This window comes from Polypterus senegalus, chromosome 13 (genome assembly GCF_016835505.1).
Source record: "Polypterus senegalus isolate Bchr_013 chromosome 13, ASM1683550v1, whole genome shotgun sequence".
NCBI lineage: Eukaryota > Metazoa > Chordata > Cladistia > Polypteriformes > Polypteridae > Polypterus > Polypterus senegalus.
In genome coordinates, this window is record NC_053166.1 from 5,845,484 (window position 1) to 5,873,120 (window position 27,637).

The 27,637-nt window shown below is 47.0% G+C and overlaps 1 protein-coding gene across 1 annotated transcript in view; it reads left to right on the forward strand.

The window, feature by feature from the left end:
- Nucleotides 1-27,179, forward strand: part of LOC120542810 (alpha-1B adrenergic receptor-like) — a 42,906-nt gene extending 15,727 nt beyond the window's left edge. Inside the window, exon 2 of the mRNA XM_039775483.1 lies at nt 22,072-27,179. Coding sequence (XP_039631417.1) covers nt 22,072-22,613 — 542 coding nt within the window. The 3' untranslated portion in view covers nt 22,614-27,179. The remainder of the gene's footprint in view (nt 1-22,071) is intronic.
- Nucleotides 27,180-27,637: the final 458 nt, after the last annotated feature.

Genomic DNA, 27,637 nt, shown 5'->3' on the forward strand with positions numbered 1-27,637 from the left:
CGCTCGTTTGGATTCACTCGGACCTTCAGGATGAGGCTGCTTTCATGGGACAGACAGGAGGTCTGAGTTTTCTAGTGGACGGACCCTGTAGTGGTGACTCTCAGCACAGAGAAGAGTCTTACTGGAATTAGCCATCTTATTTGGTGACGTCGACCTGTCACCTCAATTCACAATAAATAAAATACAGAATTAGAACCAGGTCAGCCAGAAGATGATTGCTTTTTTGGTTGCAATGTCTTTTGTCAGTTGTCTTTTGATTTTCCGTCTCTGTAGTGGCTATTTGTGCAGACAGCGAGGCTGGCGTGTGAGACGTCACTAGAGGTGAGAGTGTCCTCGTGATGTCATTGTCACGGCTCATGGTGCGCCGCTCTTCTCATTTTCATTGTCCTTTAATTTATTGCCCATTGGTGACACCTTCTGGCTGAAATAAGAAATGTGGGCAGGGAAACATTTTATGTATGCTGACGATGATAATAATAAATTTACAGCCCGATATTCTCATGACCTTGCAAGTTGACGGGGAACAGGAGACGAATTCACAGACAGAGTTATTGATGTGCTTCTTATGGATAAACATCCGACCATTTTCTGGACCTTCCTTTTCCGCCACAGGGAATCAAAATCTGTCCGAGTAGATAGTGGGCATAAGATAGGAGTCAACCCTGGATGCCATGCCAGGCTTTCACAGGGCATTCTCATGCACAGAGTGGGTAGAAGCAATCAATCAACCTGAGCACATGGCAGTGGAATGTGGGAATAAACTGAAATCCCAGGAAAAAAAAAGAAAAACATTCTCAGGGACAACATGCATGGAGCTGGGAGTGACCAGCCAGGACAGGACTCACCCAGAGAATGCCATCATGGCAGGTGTGCAGCAGACGGGTCTCCAAAATCGCACTGCAGGATTAATAAGAGATGAAAGAATTGGATCAGTGGGTTTGGAGGATGGAAGGACGGAAGGAAGGAAGGAATTGAGAGAAAGCTGCATGGGCAGGGGGCTCATCTGGATCAGCGCTGAACAGCAGCTTGGGTCAAAGATCTGATTTCAAAAACAACTGTGAATGCTGTGACTAAGTGAAGAACTCAATGGCGCTCTCCTCAGCATTAAAACGGACACCAGGGATAAAAACACCATTTGGTCTCATTATTTATTGTTATATATTCAGCAATCCACCATCTCTCCTTGACCCTCTAATGAAAAACATGTCTTCAGAAAATCAATGAAAAGCTGGAGAGCTGCTGCACTATGTGTATAATATATTAGATGACGATGTGCTGTCACTGTCCTTAGGCGGGCCACACACTGCCAGCTCCTCTTCAACACACGCCGACAGCACATTACTCTGTTGGACTGAAGCCATTTTCTCATGAGGAGCAAAGAAATCAAGTAATACGATGGAGTTTGGAGGGATGCGTGAGAATGTGTCTGGACAATGTAACATTCCGGTGGACACTTGAAAACCGCACAAAGGCCACCAAGCGTAGACATGTGCTTGTGGCCGTGACTTACGTGTCACTGATCTCCATCTGCATTTCTCAGACTTCCTTTAGATGTTACTAGCAAGTCACAATGCAACCTGTGTGGAATTTAACTGACGTGGACACTTAAACACAAGAGCCAGTGGGGAAGAAGGCCGAGGGGCACTGACTGGGGGGTCAGACAGGCAATCTGTGTGACATCGAAGAGGCAAAGTTTAAACGGAAAGGCAAAGATCAAAACCGATGGCCGCCGTCAGCTTGGGAGGCCGAGGCGAGTCTGATGTCTGCAGGGACGGAAAACACAAAATAAATGGAAGTGTCAGGGCTCAAGTGAGACCTCCGGTCTGTCTATCTATCTATCTATTATATAGTGCCTTTCACATCTATCTATCTATCTATCTATCTATCTATCTATCTATCTATCTATCTATCTATCTATCTATCTATCTATTATATAGTGCCTTTCACTTTATCTATCTATCTATCTATCTATCTATCTATCTATCTATCTATCTATCTATCTATTATATAGTGCCTTTCATCTATCTATCTATCGATCATATAGTGCCTTTAATATCTATCTATCTATCTATCTATCTATCTATCTATTATATAGTGCCTTTCACTTTATCTATCTATCTATCTATCTATCTATCTATCTATCTATCTATCTATCATATAGTGCCTTTCATATCTATCTATCATATAGTGCCTTTCACTTCTATCTATCTATCTATCTATCCATCTATCTATCTATCTATCTATCTATCTATCTATCTATCTATCTATCTATATAGTGCCTTTCACTTCTATCTATCTATCTATCTATCTATCTATCTATCCATCTATCTATCTATCTATCTATCTATCTATCTATCTATCTATCTATCTATCTATCTATCTATATAGTGCCTTTCACTTCTATCTATCTATCTATCTATCTATCTATCTATCTATAAACAGCCAAGTCTTTTTGTGATACCCATCTGTAATTCCCTCTTGGTTCCTTTATCTGAAAATCAGGTCACTAAATGGGAAGGCGCTATAAAATGATTTTGCTTAAGCAACAAATCAGAACTTGTGATTTTCTTGCATTTAAATCAATCAAACATAAGGTAGCGTGTAGTTCTTTCCACCCCAATGCACTTCCTTATTTCACAGTCATTCTGCGTTCACGGACACGTCACTTATTGATGAGTGCCCCTTGCTGGTCAGACAGTGTCAGTGGTCCTCGTCATGTGCCTCTTGTCCCGTTGTATTTGAACGTCCATCTGTGAATGTGACCGAGTTTTGCTGCCTCCATCCACAGAGCTTCCCTTTGCAGTCCATTCAGATGGCAGAGTTGCCCCGTGGTGTAGTCGGTCTGATCCCAGAGGCAGGCTGCTCTATCGCTGGGTGTTAGTGACATTTATATCAAGTTTTTACATTTTTTTTTTTTTACCTTAACCTCATTTTAAGCAGAATAAAAGTGTTCTTTGAGGCAAGTGATTATACTTATCATTTATATCCATCTATTTATTTTCAGATTTGCTGTTCAGGTCCAGAGGCTTGGGTTTAAATTCCAGTAGAAGCACCAACTACATGGAGCCAGCGTGTTCTCCCCATGTCTGTGTGGGTTTTGTTAGGTGAAATGGGTGTGGCAGCTCATGCCCAATGTTGGTGTGACACCCCATCTACTGTTGGTTCCCAGCTCATATTATTCTTGGGCTTATCATCTGTAATACATAAATAAATGCGTCTGTTCTTTTATCAAATCTAATTGCATGCATTCCTAGATTTTAGATTTACCGTTTGAGGGCTGTGGCAGAGATTTGAGGACATTTATTGAAGTTCTGCATAATACAGAGCATAAGGGGGAGAAGGGGGTCACCCTCAGACCCCCACACGTCAACACATTTGGCACAGTCAGCAGGATTCTTGGGTAACCAGGTTTTAAATTGTGTGTCTGAATACTGTTTGATGAGTGTGTGTGTGTGTGTGTGTGTTAAGGGGTGTCAGATAAAGAGAGAAAGTATTGGGGTACCTTACAGGCAAACCCCCTTTTTAATGATTTTTTCGAGATCTTGAGGAAACATACAGTAACTTACCCTTCCTAACACGCGACATCAACCGACAACACCAATGATGACAATGATAAGAGTGTATTGGCGTCGCGTGCTTCTCGTGTTGGCTGATTTGTTGCACGTCTGCTCTGCTCTGCGTTGTGTCAAGTGTTTAACGTACAGTAGACACGACTTCAGTAAACCGCATTGCGATTTGGTTTTATCGTAGCTGTCCGTGTAATTCAGTCCCCTTCTTTGAATCTCTAATGTCCCGTAATCCGAACATCACCCAGAGGTGCACACGCAGACCCCAGCAGCTTTGTGATGGTCTTTGGAAGGGCGACTTGCTACGTTACGGTATCCAGTAAGATAAATGTTCAGTTCTATGCTTTGGGAAATTTTTGGATTTCTTGACATCTCGGAAAAATGATCCTGGTATCTCAAGCAAACAATTAACAATAATTATAATACCTGCGGTGGGCTGGCGCCCTGCCCGGGGTTTGTTTCCTGCCTTGCGCCCTGTGTTGGCTCCAGCAGACCCCCCTTGACCCTCTAGTTAGGATAATGGATGGACTAATAATAATACATTTTATTAATTTGTAGGCGCCTTTCTAAACACTCAAGGACACCAAACAATAGAAAAAACACAGATGATAAACAAAAGTAAAATAGAGAAGTTAAAATCAGACAGAGCAATTGTAATCAAAGCCATCTTAAACAAATGAGTTTTAAGTTTAGATTTGAAAAGCAACTGAATGGTGGTAAGACGGGCGAAGGCGACAGAGGATCTGAGGGTACGACAGGGAATGGCAACATGGAGGAGGTCAGACAGGCGTGGAGAGCCTTCAAAGTTAACAGGAGGATTTAGAATGGACTTCAGAACTGAACTGGATGCCACTGAAGCTGCTGCAGGACAGGAGTGATGTGGTGGATAGAGGGGGCTCTAGTAATGATGTGGGTGGGCAGCTGAATTCTGGACCAGTTGAAGTTTATAAAGAAAAGGGAATTGCAATAGGCGGCACGGTGGCGCAGTGGTAGCGCTGCTGTCTCGCAGTTAGGTGACCTGGGTTCGCTTCCCGGGTCCTCCCTGTGTGAAGTTTGCATGTTCTCCCCGTGTCTGCGTGGGTTTCCTCCCACAATCCAAAGACATGCAGGTTAGGTGGATTGGCGATTCTAGATTGGCCCTAGTGTGTGCTTGGTGTGTGGGTGTGTTTGTGTGTGTCCTGCGGTGGGTTGGCACCCTGCCCGGGATTGGTTCCTGCCTTGTGCCCTGTGTTGGCTGGGATTGGCTCCAGCAGACCCCCGTGACCCTGTATTCGGATTCAGCGGGTTAGAAAATGGATGGATGGATGGATGGAATTGCAATAATGGAGACGAGAAGTGACCAGGCTATGAGCGAGGATAGCAGTGGCGTGGGGGCGAATGAATGTTACGTAAGTGGAAATATGGAGACCGGGAGATGTTATGGATGTGGGACTGAAAGGATAAAGTCCTGTCAAGGATGACACCTGCGGAGACAGAGGAATTATCAATAACAAAGGACAAAGGATCAGTTTTGGATAATGTGGATTTTGTACCAATGAGGAGAACCTCCGTCTTGTCACTTGTTATTTAATTTAAGAAAATGTGAAGAAAACCCGCATTTGATTTCTGCTATGCAATCAGTAAGTGAGGAGGGTGGAAAGGAAGCCGTAGGTTTGCTAGTGAGATGGAGCTGGGGGTCATCAGCATGACAGTGGAAATTAATGTCCATCCATCTATTATCCAACCCGCTATATCCTAACTACCGGGTCACGGGGGTCCACTGGAGCCAATCCCAGCCAGGCAGGAAACAAACCCCGGGCAGGGTGCCAGCACACCCACACACACCAAGCACACCCCAGGGACAATTTAGGGTCACCAATGCACCTCACCGGCATGTCTTTGGACTGTGGGAGGAAACCCACGCAGACGCGAGCAGGACATGCAGACTCCACGCAGGTCTCTTAACTGTGAGACAGCAGTGCTACCTACTGCGCCACCATGCCGCCCTGGAAGCTAATGTTATATTTACAAAAGATATTACCAAGGGGAAGGAGGTAAATACTGAAGAGGAGGGACCCCATGGACGCAAGTCCCCATTTAAATCAAGGTTCACTCTTATATACTGTAAATACTTTACACACAAACCAAACATGCTACACTTCTTCAGTCTCCATTTCCTTCTCTCCTTCCACCCAACTCTGACTCCTCGTACTGAAGCAGAGTTGCTTCCTTAATGCAGAACCCGGGTCGACTTCCGGGATTGCGGGATTGTCCGTCAGAAGCCCTTCCGGGTGAGGGTGGAGCCCCATAAAGCCGGGACCATTAATCCCCTCCGTGCCTCCTGGCAGCACCCATGGAACCCAACAGGGCTGTCCTCTGGGACTTTAGTTTCCAGCATGCCCTGTGGGAATCCGTGGAGCTACAGTAACCCTGGGACACTGCCACCTAGTGCTTGGGGAAGAAAATACCACAAATACCCGTCCATTATACTCGCCTGCCAGCTGGGTAAGGATCCGTGCTCAGTCCTGGTCGGAATGCCACTCCCTGCGTGCTGTCCGTTACAATGCTGATGGCGCTGCTGACATGTGTGCTTCTAAATTTGTGTTCCTCATTTCCATCATTGCTGTTCTCCACTTGTAAAAGCAAACTGCAGATGAATGTCTAGCGGGCAGGGCTGGACTGGCCATTAGGGCATTTGGGCAATGCCCGGTGGACTGCGGACTCTGGTCTGGTCATGGGCTGGCCGTTTCATGAAATAAATGTAATGTACTGGTTACTGTTTGATATGAAAATGAATTTTCTAAACTCCTAAACATTATTTCTACCGTCCTGTATAATATGCCGTATTACGTCATCAGGTTGTTTTAGCTGTCATACCCGACACTGCAGCGAGAAATTGGTCAAAACTGCCTTTTAGCGATTTCTGTTTCGATATAGCGCTACATTTGGGTTAGCACATACATTATTGCAATTTATTTTATCTCATATCTAGTAATTAAATTCTTCGATACTAATTTAGATTATGTGTTATGCATTTTATTGTTCTCTGGTCGTCGGCGTGAGCGATAATTAGTGGTTTTCAGGTGCGATTATTAGTACGATGAAATAAAGTTATAAAGCACAGGTTAGGAATTTTTCACGTTAGGACGGAACATTTCTAGTTTATCGTCAAGTATTTCAATCGTGTGAGGTTTTCATTATAACCTCGGTTATCATTTATTTAATTGTAATTGAGCAGCTACTAGGGTGCAGGCACTTAGACATATATACATGATAACGTGTACGCCGTGTTTCTACATTTTTATTTTTCATTAAATTGTATTGCTTAGCATGTCGTCACATTTGAAGTCGTGTCTAAACAGCGGTGTACAGATACAGTTTAGATACGAGTTCATATCATAGGCTCATAGCGGGTAGCGAGCCGCGGGCTCTGGGTCGACCTTGGCACCTCACCTCACCAGTCTGCTCCTCTTCATGTTTCATGCCCAGTGCGCCATTCGTGTGCTTCCTTGTATTTGGGTGAGCGGAGATCATTTTCATTTAAAAACATGAACACGTAGCACTGTGGATAGGGCATTGGTGCTCGCTGCGTGTCCCCGAACCCCAGGAGTTTGTGTTCATGTTCTACTGCGTCGTTCTGCTTTATCGAGTTGTACTCGTGTGTCATAAATCGATGGTTATGTCAGTCGGTCTGTGTTGTTGTAAGAAGTTAAAAAGTTAAACCCAGACCTCTAACATCTGCCCTAAAACTGCCCTGACGTCACGGTGCTGTGGTGATGCCCACAGAAGGTACGGCGCAAAACTCCAGGGGCATGACTTGTGTCCCTAAACGCGAGAGAACACATAAAATGTAACTGGGGCAAAAAGCAAAGAAAATCAAGGCTGAAAATCAGGAAAGAATTCACCAAAAAGAGAGAGTCAGGGACGCGCAGTCAGGGTAGGCAAGTGAGGCAGAGCGTCGCCTGTCATCATGGAAAGTAAAAAAAAAACCAATAAGGATAACATAAAATCAACGTGTCCACTGGTCTGTGCTGTAAATGGGTTTTCTGTATGATTCCAGTACTGTTGGTCATTTTAATAGTCAACATCGCTGAATTGACGGCAGCGACGAGTCTCACCTCCCCTCGGACTGCGCTCTCCTCACACACTCACGGGGCTGGTTGATGGCTGCAGTTGGCGCGTGCCTGTCGCTGTCTCTCTGCATGTCGCCAATCTAAGGTGTGCAGACACGTTTATTACACACCCTGACTTTCCACAGTCTGGCTAATATCCTTAATGAATATGTCTGACATATTTAGTCTCGCTAATCGGACATCAAACCGCAGTGAGAAGGCACAGAGTGGGGCAGGCAGTACCGTGTTGACCTGAAGGGGGCGCATGTGAGCTCAACAGGTGCTCGTCGCTGCCATAGACGTATATAGATAGACGGCGCATTCACCGCGTTGGCCAGTCGACACGATACGTCAGCGTGTCCGCCATATTGCGAGTGGCAAAGTGCCATTTAAACTAATAGAGGTAGACGTGGAAAGCGGGTTTAATAATGAAAAACAATAACGTTTAAAACAATATCGTTTACATACAACAGATTTTGGTGAATTGTTTACATGCAATTACTTGTATCCATTTATACACTAATAATGGCAATTATTAAATAGTAATTATTATTATTAAATAGTTCCTCTCATATAAGTCACATTTCACGGACTGCCTTCTTCCATCATCCTGTTCTTACCCAGCACAGTACTGAAGTATCAGTTAATGCCCGAGTCACCTCACCTATAGATTACTGTAATGCTATTTTAGCTGGCATCCCATAAAAACGTATCCATCGCTTACAACTTCTTCAAATTCTGCTGCCAGGATGATAACCTGCTGTTGTAAATCCGCTGAACACGTCACCCCGATTCTCTCTCGACGTCACTGGCTCCCTCTCGACTTCTGAATACGACACACAATCCCGCTCTGAACATTCAAAGCCCTCCACACCTCGCTGATCTCCTCCAGACTGGCACTCCTCTCCTCACTCAGATCCTCGACTTTCTGTGCCACACGTCAGACTCGGTGCTATGAGAACTCGAGCGTCTCTCCTGGTGCTCCTCAACTCCTGAATTCTCTTCTCTCTCGTATCCGTCAGCTCGACTCAATAACACATTTTAAAACTTCTCTTTTCAAACTGGCATACCAATTGTGAATTCTATTTTACTGCCAGTTACCTTTGCTTGTTTGCTAATTATTGCTTTTTGATTTATCATTCTCTTGTTTTAATTTTACTAATGTTGTTTCATTTTATTATAAGGTGACCCTGAGTGCTAAGATTATAAAACAGGATGTTCTGATGGACAAATAGAACCAAAACACGAGTTCAGCCTTACCTATGAAATGTAATCCCCGGGGATCTGGTTTGGAGCGTCCAGCGGTTTGTCCAATCCCAAGCAGCGCATTATTCATTACTTCACGCCACAGCAGTGCCACTCGCAATATGGCGGCGACGTTGACGCACGATGCTGCTGCTCATGTGGTGTCTAGTAATTCAATGTCTATGCTTCTCCACATCTACATATTTAGTATCGTATTCTGTAGTGAACAGCGAGCCAGTGAAGTCGAGAGAGAATCGGGGTGACGTGTTCAGTGGATTTACAACAGCAGGTTATCATCCTGGCAGCAGAATTTGAAGAAGTTGTAAGCGATGGATACGTTTTTATGGGATGCCAGCTAGAATAGCATTACAGTAATCTATACGTGAGGTGACTCAGGCATTAACTGATACTTCAGTGCTGTGCTGGGTAAGAACAGGACGGAGTCTAGAAATGTGTCAGAGATGGAAGAAGGCAGTCCGAGAAAAGTGACTTATATGAGAGGAATTATTCAATAATAATAATTACTATTTAATAATTGCCGTTATTAGTGTATAAATGGATATAAATAATTGCATGTAAACGATTCACCAGAATCTGTTGTATGTAAACGATGCTGTTTTAAACGTTACTGTTTTTTCATCAGTAAACCCGGTCTCCACGTCTACCTCTATTACTTTAAATGGCACTTTTGCCACTCGCAATATGGCGGACGCGCTGACGTATCTTGTCGACTGGGCGCCTACCTATATATGTCTATGCTTCTCCAGGTAGCGCCGTGCTCTCGGCCAACTGCTGGGCAGGCTCCTCTCAAGTTGGACCCAGAGATGCAGGGGCTGATCAACCATCAGGGCATCGCGTGTCCAGGTGTTCTCAGTGGCGCGGGGTCTTCTCATCTAAATCCCGCAGCAGGCACTGAAATCATCCAAGGGGCAAACGATTGTCCAAGTGCAGTTTCAAGTACTGGAAGAAGCGCCTGGTGGTCCTCGCGCAGGATTGTTAATAGGAAGATCAACTCTACGTATTTCTGAAGTCACCCAGGGGACGGGGGTCCTAATCCAAGCTTGCAGGGGGGATGCAACATTCTAAACTTGGAGGAACAAACCAGACGTATTTAAAAAATGCAAACTGAATTGCCATTGATGTCCGTGAAAATGCATTTGAACAGAACAGAAATAAAGTCAGAAATAATAGAGCAGGGGTCTACAGGGGTCTGCTAAATCAGAGTCCCCTTCCTTCCCAAATAGAAGCTTAAAATTTCCCAATGCTTTATTCTTTTATGGCACATCCTGCTTCAGTTTTACTGCAGATTTCATGTTACGAGGGTCTCCATGCAGAGGTAATGTTGTAATAAAAAGTAATATCGGGGAAGAAGCCGACGGCTGCTGAAATGCTAGGAGCGCCGCGTGTTTCTTGTTAACGAGTCGCTCTCCTCCGATTGGCCTTTATGGAAGCCGGGCGTTGAACTCGAGATCTGGGGGCCGCACTTCACATGGAGAAGTAAAATAGAAAGCAGAGCAAAAGAAGCCCAATGTGACAGAAAGGGATGTGTGTGACGTGCAGGGCGAGGGGTGCGACCCTGTCAGCTGGCAGGCGCACTTCAGGCTGATGGATGCCTTTTGAAATCCGTGTCGAGCGATCAAACCCAATCTTGTGACGAGAACGCATCTGATTAATGACAGCGGGGCAGCCGCCTCGAATGACCAAGGGGTCTTTGTGAAGGTCACCTCTTGACGTCCGCCGGCCGACACGACACGGAGGGTGCGCTCCTCTGATGCCCGCTGACGGTTCCTCGGACGGTGAGATGCATTGTCTCCCTTCGGCACGATACGACTGGCCTTCGCTCTTCAGATTTATTCTTTCACGTCTCATCCTGTGGGTTGCAGAGGTTTAACGCTTTTATCCCGAAGATGAGTTTCATTTTTCTTTTCTTTGAGAGAAATGAGTTGACGTCCAAAATGTAAAAGGCCGTACGTTTTTAAAATGCGTTTATGGTGGTGCGCCCATCACCTCTGATTATAGAATCACAAAGTAGCAGGATGACAGAGACGGAATGATCTGGAAAGTTTAGACAAATGCATTTTAATAAAAGCAGACCCCCGTGACCCTGTACCTTGGATATTAATGGATGGATTCTAATAAAATGACGAGCCCTGTGCACAGGTAAGGCAGTGAAAATATCGAAAACAAATAATCGCCATTCAGGTCGCTTCAAACAGTCATTCGTCATATAAGGAGCAGCAGCTGGTGTGGTGAGACGCACATTCACACTCCGTTCTCGTGTCATGCAAACATTAGCATCCGTTTTCGTCTTTCGTCCACACGACTCCATGGCACCGACGCACTGAGGGATGCCATGGGCCCCTTGTCTACTTTGCTTCCTGCCTTACAATTTGAGGAACCTCCTGTCTTGACCACCCAAAGGTGTTTGCCATCTTGCACAATCTCCCCTGGTCAGGTAAAAAGTAGAGTGTGACAAAACTGATGGGTGGTCTCATTACAGTTGTCTTTCCTCCGATGTGTGGGCAAAGCAGCAAACTCAAAGACAACAGCAACGTTCTTGACAAACGAAAATTCTCTCGCCATTCTTCCTCCAATTAGCTGTGAACCCCCCAGTCTCCCTGAGATGGCACAGGTGGTGAACCAGCTGAGGGTAGGGGAAGGGGTCTGTGGTATCCAGGGTGAACTTCTCCAGGCTGGTGGTCAGGCTGTCCTCCTGGCATTGCAAGCAATCTTTGCTTCCATTTGGGAGACGGGCGCCATCACAACTGACTGGAAAACGAGACTCGTCATCCCTATCTGGAGAAGGAAGGCTGATCGCCTGGATTGGAGCAGCTACAACTGCTCTCGGTGCCAGGCCTTCCTCAATAGGATCTGTGATCACTTGCTCACCTACCAGCGACCGGAGCAGTCTGGTGTTACACTTGAGTAGTCGACCATCGACCACATCCTGGCACTGAGGGTTCTCATGGAGTGCAAACGTGAATATCGGCAGAGTTTCTTTGCAGCCTTCGTCGATTTTCGTTAAGCATTTGACTCAATTAATCAACATGTCTGTCGGACATCCTGATGGTTCACGGGATCCCCTCGAGGTTGTTGGATATCACGGTCAGCCTGTCCACTGGTATTGTGAGTGCTGTGCAGAGAGGAGGCAGACCCTCTGTGTCTTTCCCCATTGATCCAGGGGTCCGTCAGGGGTCTGTTCTGCTCCTACTCTGTTCAATGCTGGCAGGGTCGTGAGGTCCAGTGGCTGGGGGGCATCTGTTGGTGAAGAGAGTTTTACTGATCTCGACTTTGCTGATGATGCTGTGATCTTCATGGAGTCAATGGAGAATCTAACTGAGTGAGGGGTCTGAGTGTCTGGGCTTGTGAGGGTCCTGATAAAAACCAACAGTCAGGCCTTTAATGACCTCTTGGGCACGGCCATCATCTGTGGAGAGAGTGTCGACCTCATCGAGAGGTTTACTTACCTCGGCAGTGACATTCATGTCTCTGGTGACTCTTCGTATGAAGTCAGTAGACGGATTGGGAGAGCATGGGAGGTCATGAGGTCACCAGAAAGCAGTGTGTGGCGCTCCAGATATCTGCAAAAGGACGAAGGTCCAAGTCTTTAGAGTCCTGGTGCTTCCTATTTGTGAGACATGGATGCTATCCAGTGACCTGAGATGAAGACTGGACTCCTGTGTCTCTTCAGAGGGTCCTTGAGTACCACTGATGTGACTTTGTGTTGCTCATGGAGTCCCGAATGAGGCACATGACCTGCATTGTGAGGAAGCGTCAGTTACGGCACTACGGCCATGTGGCATGATTACCTGAGGGTGATCCTCATTGTTGAGGACCTGAGTGGCAGGACTAGGCCAAGGGGATGCCTACATAACACCTGGCTGCAGCAGATAGAGGGTGGGACTGGACCACGTGTCTGCCTGAGGGGTTTGCCAACCAGGATGCTGAGCTATTTTGTCATGTGGTGGATGTGGCGACGCTCCCCAACCTGACCTGACCTGATTCTTCCTGACTTACACATGCGTATTTACGGCAATTGTACGTATAAATGTAAACATGTAAAAAGTTGACAAGCTTACCACCCACGTCAAGCACAGAAGATACCGGCGCACACACTGACGTCACAAGCCAAAAAGCTCCATTTTACCCGTCTACACGTAAACACAGAGTTTCTAAAGGCCCCAGGAGAATGGAAACAAAGTCAGAAACTGGTCTGTAACCAGAGAGACTACGTGACCGAGCGTTGGAATGAGAGGACAAAGACCAAAGAGCAGTTGGGACGCCAAGCAGGTCATCCTGTTTAATTCTGCTGACCACAATACAATAAATGCACAAATCAACAAAGGAAAATTAGCAGGCTCTTCAGCCGTCAGTATCCGGGTCTTTTCGGGGATCTCCGTCCGGCGGTCTGCTCAGTTCTGAGTGGCCGGGCTTCTTATCTCACGCGGACCGGAAGGGGCGGGGCTAAGGGCCCTCACTGGGGGGTTTCTCTGTGCTGAGAAATACATGTCAGTGTCAGCGCCCCCTTCCTGTCCCAGCAGGCTATTACATACCTTGAATGAACCCGCGAGGAGATACTCGGGCGCACATGCCAAAAACGGTAAGCAAAACGTTAGCCCTAAATCATAGTCAAGAAAAGAAATGTTGAAATTTCAAACTGAACTTTTGCTTAAGAAATGACACTCTAGGGCTTAAGGGATATTTATAATCTCAGGCGATATGATATCCATGGCAATGACTTTTTGAAATGTGGCGCAATCAGCTTTATGATGTGCGACTTCTAGTACCGCGTCTCCCCTAGCAACCAGGATGATGCAATATCCATAGCGACCACTTCTGAAAACGTCTTATAACTGACGTCACAATGCATGCCTAGCAACAAGGGTGATTGGTTATCTGTGGCACCCGCTTTTTACAATGTCATGTAATCGGCATCATGATGTGCGACTTCTGGTACTGCGTCTCCCCTAGCAACCAGGACGATGCAATATCCACGGTGACGACTTTTCCAAATGTCGTGTAATTAACAATCACAACACCGAGTCTCTGCAAGCAACCAGTGGCTGCATCTTGGCAAGTCCCAAAGTGGCGGCGCCCACAACAATAAACAAAATGGCATCACGTATGAAATGTATGCCAGGAAGTCAAGTCGAACGTTTAAAATGAAGGAAGGAACTTGAATTGTGTTTCAGACGTAACATGTAAGAGCTCATGGAATCGTGACTCCTGTTATGCCAAGGAACTGCTCCAAATAACAGTAGTGTGCAAGCCACTGCTTGAGGACCCACAGCCAGTAGGGGTCTCCATCCCACACAGAGAAGAGGAATGTAGCACCCAAAATCCCAGTTAAAGCCCCAGAAAGACCCCCCCGCCCGCAAATTTCAAGTTTTGAGGTGCCGCCAAAGTGAATTGTAACTGGGCAGCCCACTAATGTCAGATAGGTGAAGCTGCTCCTGCAGCCCCCATTCGCTGACCCCGTGGCCGTTGTGCTTCTTCCCTGCCGCCTGCCCTCAGATGTCCTGCGCCCACCACAACCTTTCAACTTGGCTTGAACTCCGGGGGGTGCGCGGGTAAAGAAACAAGGCTGACCTCTGACCTGCCTGTCCATAAAACTGCTCAGATCAAGGCAGGATCCTGTCTTCAATTAAGGAGAGCCTGAGGAGATGAAAAGCAGGGCGATGAGTTTTAGGTGAGTGATGCCCACTGCAGGCACGACACGGCTCAGCGATCGGCAGTTAGCGCCGTCAAGAACCCGACCTGCCGAACATTACTGAGGAGCCCCGTCTTATCATTTAGAGCGCATTCAGAAAGTACCGAGACCCCACACTTTGTGCCGTAGATTTCATTTTAGTTTGCCCATCAATCCACACTTATAATGACAAAGTGATGAAAGGTTTGCAAATTGTTTTCAGAATCAGAAACTGAAATCTCTCCTTGATGGACGTATTGAGACCCTTCAATCTGCGCTTTGGCAGCAATTCCAGCTTTGAGTCTTGCCTTCTTCTCAAGTCCTTAAAGCCCATGCCATTGCATTGGCGAGCACAGGCTATGGCTCTCTCGGTGGCCATGGTGAGGTCCTCCATGGTGCGTCACACCGGTCGCTGCCATCAGAGTATCCCCACTTGGTCATGTGGACTTTGGATCAGCCAGGCGGTTCAGGCTTTCCCATGTTGGCCAGTCTAGGTCCCGGCAGCGGGTACACGTTCTCTCCCTTCTTGGCTGATGCCATTGATTGTGCTGATGTTTCTGCTGTGCTTGCACCATAAGTCCAACCTTATTGCTGTTGCCATTGAGCGTAGAGGTCTCTCAAGCATGAAGCTTTCACGAGATCTGAGGCATCTGGCGACACTGATATGGCCCTACAGTGGGTGTCTGGGGTCCTCTAGTTGCTTTCGCTGCATTTCTTTTTATGTCTGGGGGAGCCATGCCATCCAAGAGGCAGAGGGCATTGACGGGTGTCGGTTTTAGGCATCCTGTGATGTAGCGACGGCTCTCATTGAGCACAGGGTCGAGTTGTTTGGCATGTGATGACCGCTCCCAAACTGGACACTCATATTCTGCTGTGGAGCGCAGGGTGGTAGGGTTGGCACCGCATCTGGTGTTGGCTGTTTTTCTGAGGATGTTGTTACGAGCGCTGACTTTTCACTTTCGTCTTTTCCACATGAGCTCTGTAGGTCAAGGACCGGTCGAGGGGGACTTCTGAGATACGTAGGGTTCAGATGGTGTCCAATCATTCCAGGTAATTTGTAGTTTCTTGTTTGCTTCCCGGTGGTGCAGATGGAAAGCAGTGGTCTGTGTTTTGGGCGGATTTGCTCTCAAATAGTTCTTACTGTAGTCGGTTGAGGTATAAGGGCCTTAACCAAATAAAGTCCTGCCTTGATAAGCCTCTATAAGCTTGGCCCATCAATTTTTTGGGCAATTCTTTTCATTCTCCCTGGCAGGCTGGATGGGTAGCACCTGCAAACTGCCATCTCCAGGTCCATCCACACAAGTTCTCATGGGGGTTTGGCAGGGCCATGCCAGCGTTCTCTTGGCATGCCATTCTTCTGGTCGTTGAGCAGTCAGTCACCCCAGTCTGAGGTCTCAGACTGGCTCAGTTCATCCTTCCCTCAGTTCTGACCAGTGTCCTTTCTTCCCTTGGACCCCCATGGCCTGATGCTGCCACCAGCGTGCTTCACCATAGCTGGCTGATGAGCAGTGCCTGGTCTTCTCCAGACATGGTGCTTGCAGCTGTGCCCAAAGACTCATCATTAAAGTCCTTTAATGTGCCACATGCCTTTTACTCAAGAGGGGCTTCCACCTGGACACGCCTGATTGATGGAGCACTGCCGAGATGGCTGCTGTTGTTCTGACAGGTCCTTCCATCTCAGCAGAGGAGTCCTGAAGAGCTGTTAGAGTGACCATTGGGTTCTTGGCCATTCTTACCTGGTTACTCGGTTTGGCCAACTCTTGATGGTTCCAAACGTCTTCCATTTGACAATTCTTGAGGCCACTGTGCACCTGAGGACACTCAAAGCTTTAGAAATGGTGTGGTCCTCTGGTCCTGCCCTGTACCTCACCACAGATTCATCATGGAGGTCTCCAGAGAGTTCCTGGGACTTCATGGTTTGGTTGGTGACCTGTGGACCTTCTATACACAAGTAGATGTGTGCCTTTCTAAACGACGTCCAATCACTTCAGTCGGCCACTCCAGTCAGGTTCTAGAAACATCTCAAAGAGAATTGAAGCAAACAGGATGGACCAGAGAACCCACAGCAAGGCCTCTGAACACTTCTAGGAATGAGAGATTTCGTGTTTTGATTTTTCATAAATTTGCAAACCTTTCTTTTTGTTTGTATGGGGTATTGACTGGAGTTTGATTGGCAGAAGTTGCCAATTTATCCATTGAAAATGAAATCTGCACCACCATAACATGTGGAGAAAGTGAAGGGGGAGTCTCAGTTTTTTTTTCAGTCCGCAGCTTGCACAGCTAAAATGTGCTTAATGTCGTGTGAACAACGCAGTCGGCCAGCCATATTTACTCTCACTCAGTTAGTTCAATGGGTTTGTCTTGAGGGGTCAAAGCTTTTCCTGGCAGCACTGGGACCCAATCCTGGATAGGATGCCAGCCCACCCCAATGCAAACACAATTTAGAGGGACCATTCAATCTGTTTGTGATGTGTGGGGCGGGGGGGGAAATAAAAACAGTAACACTACTGTGACTTTGGGGGTCCCCAGATATTGAAGAAAAACCTCTAGAGACTTAGGAAGGACTTGCAGTCTCAATGCATGCAGTGACCAGGTGGGGGGATTCAAACCCAGGGGTGTAGGAATGCAGCGCTAACCACTGTGCCACCATGCTGCACAATCCATACATAATAAACGTGGGATCTGAGCCTCTCGAGTTGTGATTTCCAGCCATCGGAGCTTCTCAGCTGCACAAAACTCCTGCTGTGCTCCACTCGTGAGGCCGAGGGTGGTCCGGGCCGCTCACGTTGGTCTACTGATTGATTTTCAGGTGTCTCGCTTTATCCTAAGGGCAGAGGGCCTCGATTAGAAAGGTAAGATTGGGATCAGCAAAGAAGTGACAAAGGCAAAGGGGGTCTTAAAAGCAGCTTTATGACTCCAGACAGTGAGCCGGTGGTGATAGCAGGCTTGGTTAACAGTGGGGGGCAACGGCTGTAGTCCTTTACCCATCACCTGTTATCTTCTTCTTCTTCTTTCGGCTGCTCCTGCTAGGAATCACCGCAGCAGATCATCTTCTTCCATCTCTTCCGGTCCTCCTCATCTTGCTCTGTCACTCCTATCACTTGTATGTCCTCTCTCACCACATCCATAAACCTTCTCTTAGTCCTTCCTCTTCTCTTCTTGCCTAGTAACTCTACCCTTAGCACCCTTCTCCTAATATACCCAGCACCTCTCCAAACCAACGCCATCTCGCCTTCCTGACTTTGTCTCCCAATTGTCCCACCTGAGCTGACCCTCTAATGTCCTCATTTCTAATCCTGTCGATTCTCGTCACGCCCAATGCCAAACTTACCATCTTTAACTTTGCCACCTCCAGCTCTGCCTCCTGTGCCACCGTCTCCAGCCCATATAACACAGCTGGTCTCACTACTGTCCTGTAGACCTTCCCTGTCACTCTTGCTGATACCCGTCTGTCACCAATCACTCCTGACTCTCTTCTCCACCCACTCCACCCTGCCTGCACTCTCTTTTTCACTGCTCGTCCACACTCTCCATTACTCTGTACTGTTGATCCCAAGTATTTAAACTCCTCTACCTTCACCAACTCCACTCCCCTCATCCTCACCACTCCACTGACCTCCCTCTCATTCACACACATGTATTCTGTCTTGGTGGTCCTACTGACCTTCATTCCTCTCCTCTCATATCTACACCTCTCCAGGGTCTCCTCGACCTGCAGATAACAATGTCATCAGCAAACATCACAGTCCATGGAGACTCCTGTCTAATCTCGTCTGTCAACCTGTCCATCACCATTGGAGATAAGAAAGGGCTCAGAGCCGATCCCTGATGTAATCCCACCTCCGTCCCTCCCACCGCACTCCTCACCACGGTCACACTTCATATCCTGTACAACTCTTACGTACTTCTCTGCCACTCCCAACTTCCTCATTCAATACCACAGCTCCTCTCAGTCACCCTGTCATTTGCTTTCTCAGGTCCACAAACACGCAATGTGACTCCTTCTGTTCTTCTCTCTACTTCTCCATCAACATCCTCAACTCAAACATCTCATCTGTGGTGCTCTTTCTTGGCATGACACCATCCTGCTGCTCACTCATCATCACCTCACTTCTTATCTGACCTTCCACTACTCTTTCTCATAACTTCATGCTGTGGCTCATCAGTTTTATCCCCCTGTAGTTACTGCAGTCCTGCACATCCCCCTTATTCTTAAATATCGGCCCACTAGTCCACTTCTTCTCCACTCCTCAGCCATCCTCTCACTTTCCAAGATTCCATTAAACAATCGGGTTAAATCATCCTCTTCCTCCCGACTCTGACCCCTAGAGTGACGTGAGACCCCTCCTTTTATTTTACTTCTAGTGTTACGGCTTTGCACAAAACAGGGAGGTCCTCCCCTGGCAGCACCCTCTGGTGGTGCCCAAGGACCATGACACGGTTGCCCTTCTGAACTACCGGAACCAGGCCGCCATGCGGGTGTCTGAACTGGGACCAAGCCAGAAGAGCACTGCCACCTCTTGGACTGGGGGGTGAATTGTTCTAGATATGAGGTCTACCCCAGTCCATCCATTATCTTTTCACCAACAACTGGGACAAGAACTGAAAACCATCCTGAGTGGTTTGTGCCTCCATCCGTGTCGTCCTACTGTTACGGCAAGGAATCGCCCTCCATCACAGGCGCGATGCCAGTCCATCTGTTATGGCATTCACATCCTACTTTTCATTCACATATGGGCCTGGTGAAGTGGCATTGATGAACTGGCCCACTGTGTGTGTGTGTTCACCCTGCGATGTCCCACCCAAGTGTTGCTCCCGCCTTGCCCCTGATGTTTGCTGGGATGGGCTGCAGCTGCCATGTGAGCCTGCGCCAGATAAGCAGGTGTGAATGATGGATGAATGATGTGGTCAGCAGTCAGGGCACACTTACAGTACCCACTCACACGCCAACTCTCACTCATACTGGGGACCACTTTGTGTTGTGCATCAATCTAACGCGGGCATTTTGGATTTTTTGGATGTGGCAAACAGAAACAAAAAAGTGGAGAGCATCTGGAAGAGAACAAAACCCCCACAGACTTCGGGACAACATGCAGTGTGCCGTGTAACCTGCAAGGCAGCAGCAGCACTGACTGCTACACCACCATGCCACCCTATAACACTGCATGGCATAACTGCAATGGAACAAACCCTGGGCAGGGTGCCAGTCCATTAGAGGTCCCGTTCACACACAAACGCACACACACAGGCCCAGATTTAGAACCCAACAAACACGTTAAAGAGGAATCGCAGCACCCAGACAGACGAAGGGAGAGCAAACCAACTCCACATAACCCAAACTGTGAGGGGCGTCCAGGGTGGACTCCACTCCCTTACCTGGCCAGGAGGCCTTGATAGCAGAAGGTCAGGAAGGGAATGACAGTATCTCCTATCTGTGCCAGGACCTGGATGTGGAAGGTCATTACAGTGACATCAACACAGCAGCTATCTGCCCACTATGGAAAGAGCATCCCCCTGAACGCTGGGGTGGCAGCATCCTGTCTGACAAGCGCCTGCTCGGTGGTCTCATGGGCCTTCCCTGTCAGGTTTTGTGAGGGCCACCAGGGGGAGCTTTCGGATACTGATGATACAAGGACCCCTGTAGTGCTGCTTGCCTCAGCAGTGACCCCTGGAGGTGGAGATATGACGCTCACCTCAGATACGTGTTTTCGTGAGGAGGCCTTGCAGACACAACTGGCAGTGAGGATTTGTGGGCCTACTGGGATTCATGTCTGTTTATTAGGTTGCGCCTTCCTGATGAATCATTTTTTCTACATTTTTCAGATTCAGGGTTAAACAACAGTGCACAGTCATGTCTGATTTGAATCATTTGTGAAATGGAACGGTGGTCTGAATGTACCCTCAGTAGGCTGCAGAGTCAAGCGCAGCCAGTGTGGATTTTTCAACTCATTTCCACTGTCACGACTTTCCTCTAGCATTGCTCTAGCAGGTTTGCACCCCCATTGCTCTGTTATGCAAAATTTGAAACATTTAAAATGAAAATATACCTTCAACTCTTTAGAGCTATAATACGGCACTGGATGCGTATGGCATTTTAAAGGTTCACAATAAATTCTTTAATATTGTGTTACGCTACTCAAGAGTCCCAAAGCATGCAAGTCCTGAAAAGGAACAAAATGCCTACTAGAGGGGGAAATCCCATCAAAAAAAACCCCAGCTAGTAACATAGAAGGACACACAGAATCTTTATACATAAAACACAAAAGGCAAAAGGAACTGCCTGAAGTAGTGAGGCAATCCAGGGAATGGCCCATCAGCAGAGCAGAAGGGCAAAAAATCCAAAGACGTCACAAAAGTACAAAGACAGCAAATAAATAAATAAATAAATAAATAAATAAATAACACAAAAAACCTCCTGAGCACTTTTAAAAGAACCACCAGGATCTGTGGGAAACCGTCACCTTTACAGGGCTGAGGGCAGTGACGGGCACACATGACACAAAGCATACCACTCGGGCATAGAAAACAGAGAGACAGATAGATATAATTTGGTATAGTAGGCAGGACAGATAGATAGATAGATAAGAAAGGCACTATATAATAGATAGATAGATAGATAGATAGATAGATAGATAGATAGATAGATAGATAGATAGATAAGAAAGGCACTATATAATAGATAGATAGATAGATAGATAGATAGATAGATAGATAGATAGATAGATAGATAGATAGATAGATAGATAGATAGGAAAGTCACTATATAATAGATAGATAGATAGATAGATAGATAGATAGATAGATGAAAGGCTCTATGTGATAGATAGATAGATAGATAGATAGATAGATAGATAGATAGATAGATAGATAGATAGATAGATAGATAGATAGATAGATAGATAGATAGATGTGAAAGGCACTATATAATTGATAGATAGATAGATAGAGTGAAAGGCACTATATAATAGATAGATAGATAGATGGAAAGGCACTATATAAGATAGATAGATAGATAGATAGATAGATAGATAGATGTGAAAGGCACAATAGATAGATAGATAGATGAAAGGCTCTATATGATAGATAGATAGATAGATGGAAAGGCACTATATAAGATAGATAGATAGATAGATAGATAGAACTCTATTCGTCCCCAGGAGGAAATCTGCCTTTTTACAGTAAATAAGTAACGGGATATTTTCTTGTTGCCGGTTCGAATCCCCATCACTGCCAAAAGAGATCCTACTCTGTTGGGCTCCTGAGCGAGGCCCTTAACCTTCAGTTGCTCCAGGGGCACTCGATGTATAATGGCTGACCCTGCACTCTGCCCCTAAGGGGTATGCAAAAACGAACAAATTCCTAATACGAGAAATTGTATAAGACGAAATAATGAACAATAAAAAAAAAAATGAGGCTTCACCACCTGAGTCCTGATCCCGGGCTCCTGCTCCATTCACCTGTCCTTTCTTTTCCTTCGCAGGTTCCTTCTTCACCCAACTCCGAGCGCCGCCCACCATTTTTAAGGTGATCTTCTGGCTGGGATACTTCAACAGTTGTCTGAATCCCATCATCTATCCGTGTTCAAGCAAGGAGTTCAAGAGGGCCTTCCTGCGCATCCTCAAGTGCCAGTGTCGCCGTAAGAAGCGCCCCGGCTGGAAGGCCTACAGCTACCGCAGCTGGAACATCAGCTCCTCCGAGAACTCCAGGAAGGACTCCATGGACGACAGCTCCATCTACCTGAACGGCAGCCAGAGGACGTTGTCTTCGGCCAACCCCAGTCCAAGCTACATGAACAAGAGTCTCCAGCAGAGCCTGGAGTTAAACGCCATGCCAGACTTTCGAGCCTTCCACATTGGCCAGGCAGAGGGGTCCCACAAACAGTACCGCTCCCTGAGGGTGGTCAGCGAGTACAATGGCTTTGTGATGTCGCGGAGGCCATCAGAAGACTTGCCGAGGATCAGGGAGGTTGACGACGCCCTTCCGAATGGACTGTTCCTGTCGCCATGTGTAGGTCGGAATTAGGAAAACCCTCATGAAGTTTTAGGGGGTGCTGCATACGGTGGCCATTTCTGTCCCATTGGTGCTACTCCTTGACATTTGCACTTGTGTATGATGGGGGTGTTGGGTTTGGAATATGCGGGGGCCAATATTAAAATACCACCTCCGGAGATCACGGCCGCTTGTCAACCTTAATGGAGAGTTCATACGTACTGTCAGACACTTTCAGGTGGGACGTCTGAGGACTCCCGCCTTCCCTGCTGTTTTCATGCCCGCAGTGTGTTACAATGGACCAACTCTGCATGGGACCCCCAATTCCACTCTGCTTCACTGAAGTAGTGGTGTTGGTACATGCAGGCCCATAATGGACGTCATGAGACGAGACTGAAAGACCACTGGGCATCTTTAAGTGTGCTGAGAAATAAAACAAATCATGATAATGGAGGACGAGTGTGCGTAAAGCTGTCTGCATTCATCCACTCTTATGTCCTTTGGTGCAGTGCATGCTGGGTCATATAAATCAGCTCTCTTCCAGGTTAGCAGGTGGAATCTTCTGGAAGGCAGGAGATGAGGGCCAAACTCAGGAATGAACATTTTTTTTTTTTTTATCAGGGGTCAGTTACATTTGCATTTATTTGCTTAGTCAACGCTTTAATTTCTAAAATGACCTACAAAAGTGGTCAACAGAAATGAGCAGTCATCAATCTGGGGGACTGTGTGGCAGCAGAGGTGACAGGACAAGGTGACAAGATTTGTCATCACAAGCGAGGAGCTCAGAACAGGGAAGGACACCACACTTCCTTAGTGACCTGCCAAAGTCATTAAGAGTTAGAAATTCACAGAACCAGAGGGTCTTCTTAAACACACCAAGGGGGGCAGCAAGGGAGACCACATGAAAAGAGTCTGGACTGAGATTTGACGTCTAGTCATCACCAGCAGACCTGAGTGCTTCAGAAGGAGCAGTGGACCACCCAAGTGTCTCCATGTGTGACCCAAAGACCACTCTGCAGATGCGCATCGAGCTTAATATGGGACACAACATGGAGCCAGTGAAGTGATCTAAAAAGTGGAGTCATGTGTGCCCACCATGGCTGGCTGCATACCAGACACGCTTGGTGACCTGCCAGCAGTGAGATGCCAGACATGACAAGAGCAAAGCCAGGACCAGGACTTGTGCTGCACACTCCGTCAGATATGGAGTTGACCGTTGGTCCTTCAAGGATGGCTGGTCATTGATCACCACCTCAAGGTGGCTTACAGACATGGCGGGTGTTTGTCATTACGAGGCGAGCTGAACAGAGATGGGGTGCTGAATAAACAGACGAGCTGGGATCACGTAAACGTCCGACATGTTGAGCGCTGGAGGAGGTGTTTCTTCATCCAGGGTTCAAGATCAGCGAGACATGCAGGGATTCTGCTGATACCGTGCTGGCTGAAGACCCAATGGAGCCCTTGGCGGGGGCAGAGGGCGTAGGTGGGGCCCTCTCGGCGTCCAAACTCTACATGTCACTAAAACACTATCAGTTGGTGTCCATAGTGGGTGGAGGGCAGAGAGGTCTTGATTTACATGAACGGCGCCCCTTGTTGTCCGTGGAGCGCATTCAGTATTGTTAGACTTTGAGGACCGGGGGGGCTTCCCTTTGGTGTCGGGAGTTCACACCCCTTGAGTTAAAACAAGAACAGGAATGTATTTCTTATGTAGCCCAAAACCACACAAGGAATGCCTCGGTGGGTTTAACAGGCCCCCAAGAAAACAAGAAAAATACGGAAGAAATCTTAACTTTCAGTTACTACAAATGTTTGTGATGCACCGTCTGTTGGAATGACAGAGACATAACAACTGGATGGACACACACACTGACAATTATCATTTTATTAATGTGTATTGAGTTATTATTGTCACTTGGTTGTGGTGTGGTGCTGCAGCAAGGACACCAGCGTTCACCTCATGGCTCTTCCCTGTGTGGAATGTTCTCCCCGTGTCTGAGTGGATCTTCTCACACACCCCACAGACATGCGGGTCCGGCAGATTGGCTGTGCTGAGTTGGCCATCATGTGTGTTTGTGTGCTCACCCTGTGATGGACTGGCGTCCTGTCCAGGTATTGTTCCTGCCTTGTGCCCGATGCATTCTGGGATCACCTCCAGCCCCCCACGACCCTGTTCAGGATTAAATGGGCTTAGAAAATGGGATGGTGCTGTCACTTGTACAGAGTCCAGTGAAATATTCACATGTACTCATTCATATGCAACACTCACGACAGCCTGACCTTGAAATAATGGTGGAGAGTCTGAGCGCCATCACTAATGACATACCCAATTACAGCGCCCTCTAGTGTCTGAACTCTGTTATAAGTTTACAAGGTGCTTATGATCACCTGTAGATCTCCTCTCTTGTGGACGGGCGTCCCAAACACGGCCTTAAAGGTGTGAGGCCTCCAAATACTAACCAGACCAGGCCTCCTTCACCCCAACGGGGGCCTGATCCCAGCTCCAGTGGCCTGTCTCAGCTTTAGTAGGCCCAAAAATAAGTGGCATTGTCTCAAAATCTCCCAAGAGTCCCAAAAGAAGAGGGATGACCAGTAACCCTCTGCTTGTTCACAAAAAGAACAAGAGAATCTTTATTAACTCTTTCAGGGCTGAATATTTTTACAACATCCGTCAGGAATGTGCCGCAGAGCAGCCCCCGGCTACCGGAGCTAAAGGCGGATCTGGCGAGAGAGCAAAGCGAATGTGCAATGTAGAATAATCTGTAGACATCGTTTTGCCTGTTGTTGCTGAACAGGACTCTGACTTATCGCACTCCGATTTTGATGCAAATGATCTGGAGATTAAAAACAAAAGTGATGCACCAGCGTCAGCTGATCGTAGTGCTGAATGCGTTTGTGGACTGTGTGAAGACACTACTATATGTCATTATAAGTTGACACCAGCCTTGAAAGAGTTAAAAAAGGATTTATTTAGAATGTAGAAAAATTCAAGCAAAATGCTTAATAGGGCAAAAGTAGGCAAAAGGAGTGGCCTAAATGGAATAACAGAGCAAAAATGAATCAAAAATAGGAAAATGCATGGAAGAAAAATGGTGATGGATCTACAATCAGGGAATTCTGGATACAAACCCAGGGTCCCGTCATGGCCCACCATCCCAGCATAATACAACACTCGCCTCTTCACACACCAAAATGATCAAGTCTCAGCTACAGGGGGAAATACCATGCAGCATTAAACTACTGGGGGTCCACGCACAGCTCTCTGTTGAGTCACCCAGAGGACAGTGGGGGTCTTCATCCGCTCAATGTGCTCAGTAAGACTCCCAACAACTACAATAACTCAACTTCTGACAGGAATAAATAGCCAGAAGGAGGAGCCAACAGCCATGACATCATGGAGGCCCCGCCTGCTGGGGCTCCACCCACAAATTTACAGGGTGTGGAGACACATTTAAGGAGGCAAATCACAAATAACAAATGATAAGGGAAACCAGCAGAAGTACAAAAATAAATAAATAATACCAAAAACAACAATAAAACAAAAAAAAAAAATTTAAATTGACACTCAAGAGTAAATAATCCTGTCAAAGAATAAGTCGCCTTCATCATTGTTCAAACCATGACGGTCAGAATGCTCAGCCACATTGTCCAAATGTCAGTACGCTCCTTATGTAATAACCCGCCAGGGCAACAGGGGGCGCTGTCGCTAACACCGTCTTCTCTGCCAAATTCCTAACAGTCTGCCCAGTGAGGACAAGTAGCTCCACCCCTTCCGGTCCCACCGACATAAATCCCGGGAGTCCCAGAAGGAGGCGTCACTTTTGGCCCATGCAAGCCACAGGACAGAGCTCTCTAACTGGCAGACCACCTTAAAATCCTTTTTTTCAACACCCGTGAAGGGACCTGCACTGAGACGTGCAACTTATGGAGTTTTGTTTCTTATTTTTTTCTTTCTTGTTTGGACAAATAAAGGGGACAACCCGGCTGGGGTCCCAGAAATTCTCTCTTCTCCAGCCTGTCATAACCACACACGTTTATGTTTTAAATTTTGTTGGAAGGTTCTCATTTATTATTAATGCTGCGTCTGTAGGAGGCGCTACAGGCTCTGTGATCTGGCATGAAACCATAAGCCACAAGTGATCTGTTCAACATCAACCATGACATAACCCGGGACCCCCACTGAGTCTCTCCAAGCACCTGCCTTCACCTTAGCAGGAACATGGAAACAGAAGCGCTCTGATGGGACGTTCACTACAGGAGGCGCTATACAGATTGCATTTTAAGGCTCTGTGACTTACCAGGCCTGGTTGTCTGTTCAACGCCCCACTGCCACCCTCTGTGGTCTTCACATGACAACAGTGAAGCCCACACAGCCATCTGTCATCGCTGACCTTCTAACCTGAAAGCTGCAAAGCGCATACTGTGCCAGAGTTTAGGGCCACTCAGACCCCTCCATCTTTTCCTGGTCCACTACTGCTGCCCATGTCCATTACACACAGAGCTTCTTTCCTCCTGCTGTTCCTGCTTTTCCCAGCTTACTAATCCCAGGGTGTCCTCTTGGCCTCCACCTCTCCTTCTCCAGAGGATCCCCTTCATTCGACATTCTTCAGTGAAGGGTCTGACTCTGGCGGGATAATCCCAAAGCTCCGTTTGTGTCCCCTGAACGCAGCTCTCTGTGCCAATGACAAAGTTACAGCTGCTTTTATTGTACATCTTGTGACAGTCTGCCTCCTAGTGGCCATTCTGATTTGGAACTCAGATACCAGAATTCTGTTTAGTAAAAATACCAAATACAGCAAACAGGGGCTGGGGATGCACAGGGTCCGAGCTTCATGACACTCGTGTGGCTTACGTGCCATGATAAACACAGAACACATCAGCTCCCTGCACCTTGGCCCATCAGCCCCGACTGCGACCCCTCACTCCACTGCACATTAGACCTCTTGGCGACGTCTTTACCACGAGAATTGTGGTGGGGCCATCTCTTAACTTTCCTCCATGTGTGCAGACGACTCCAGCGTTTGCATGAAGCGACCTCACTTATCACACCTTTACCACCT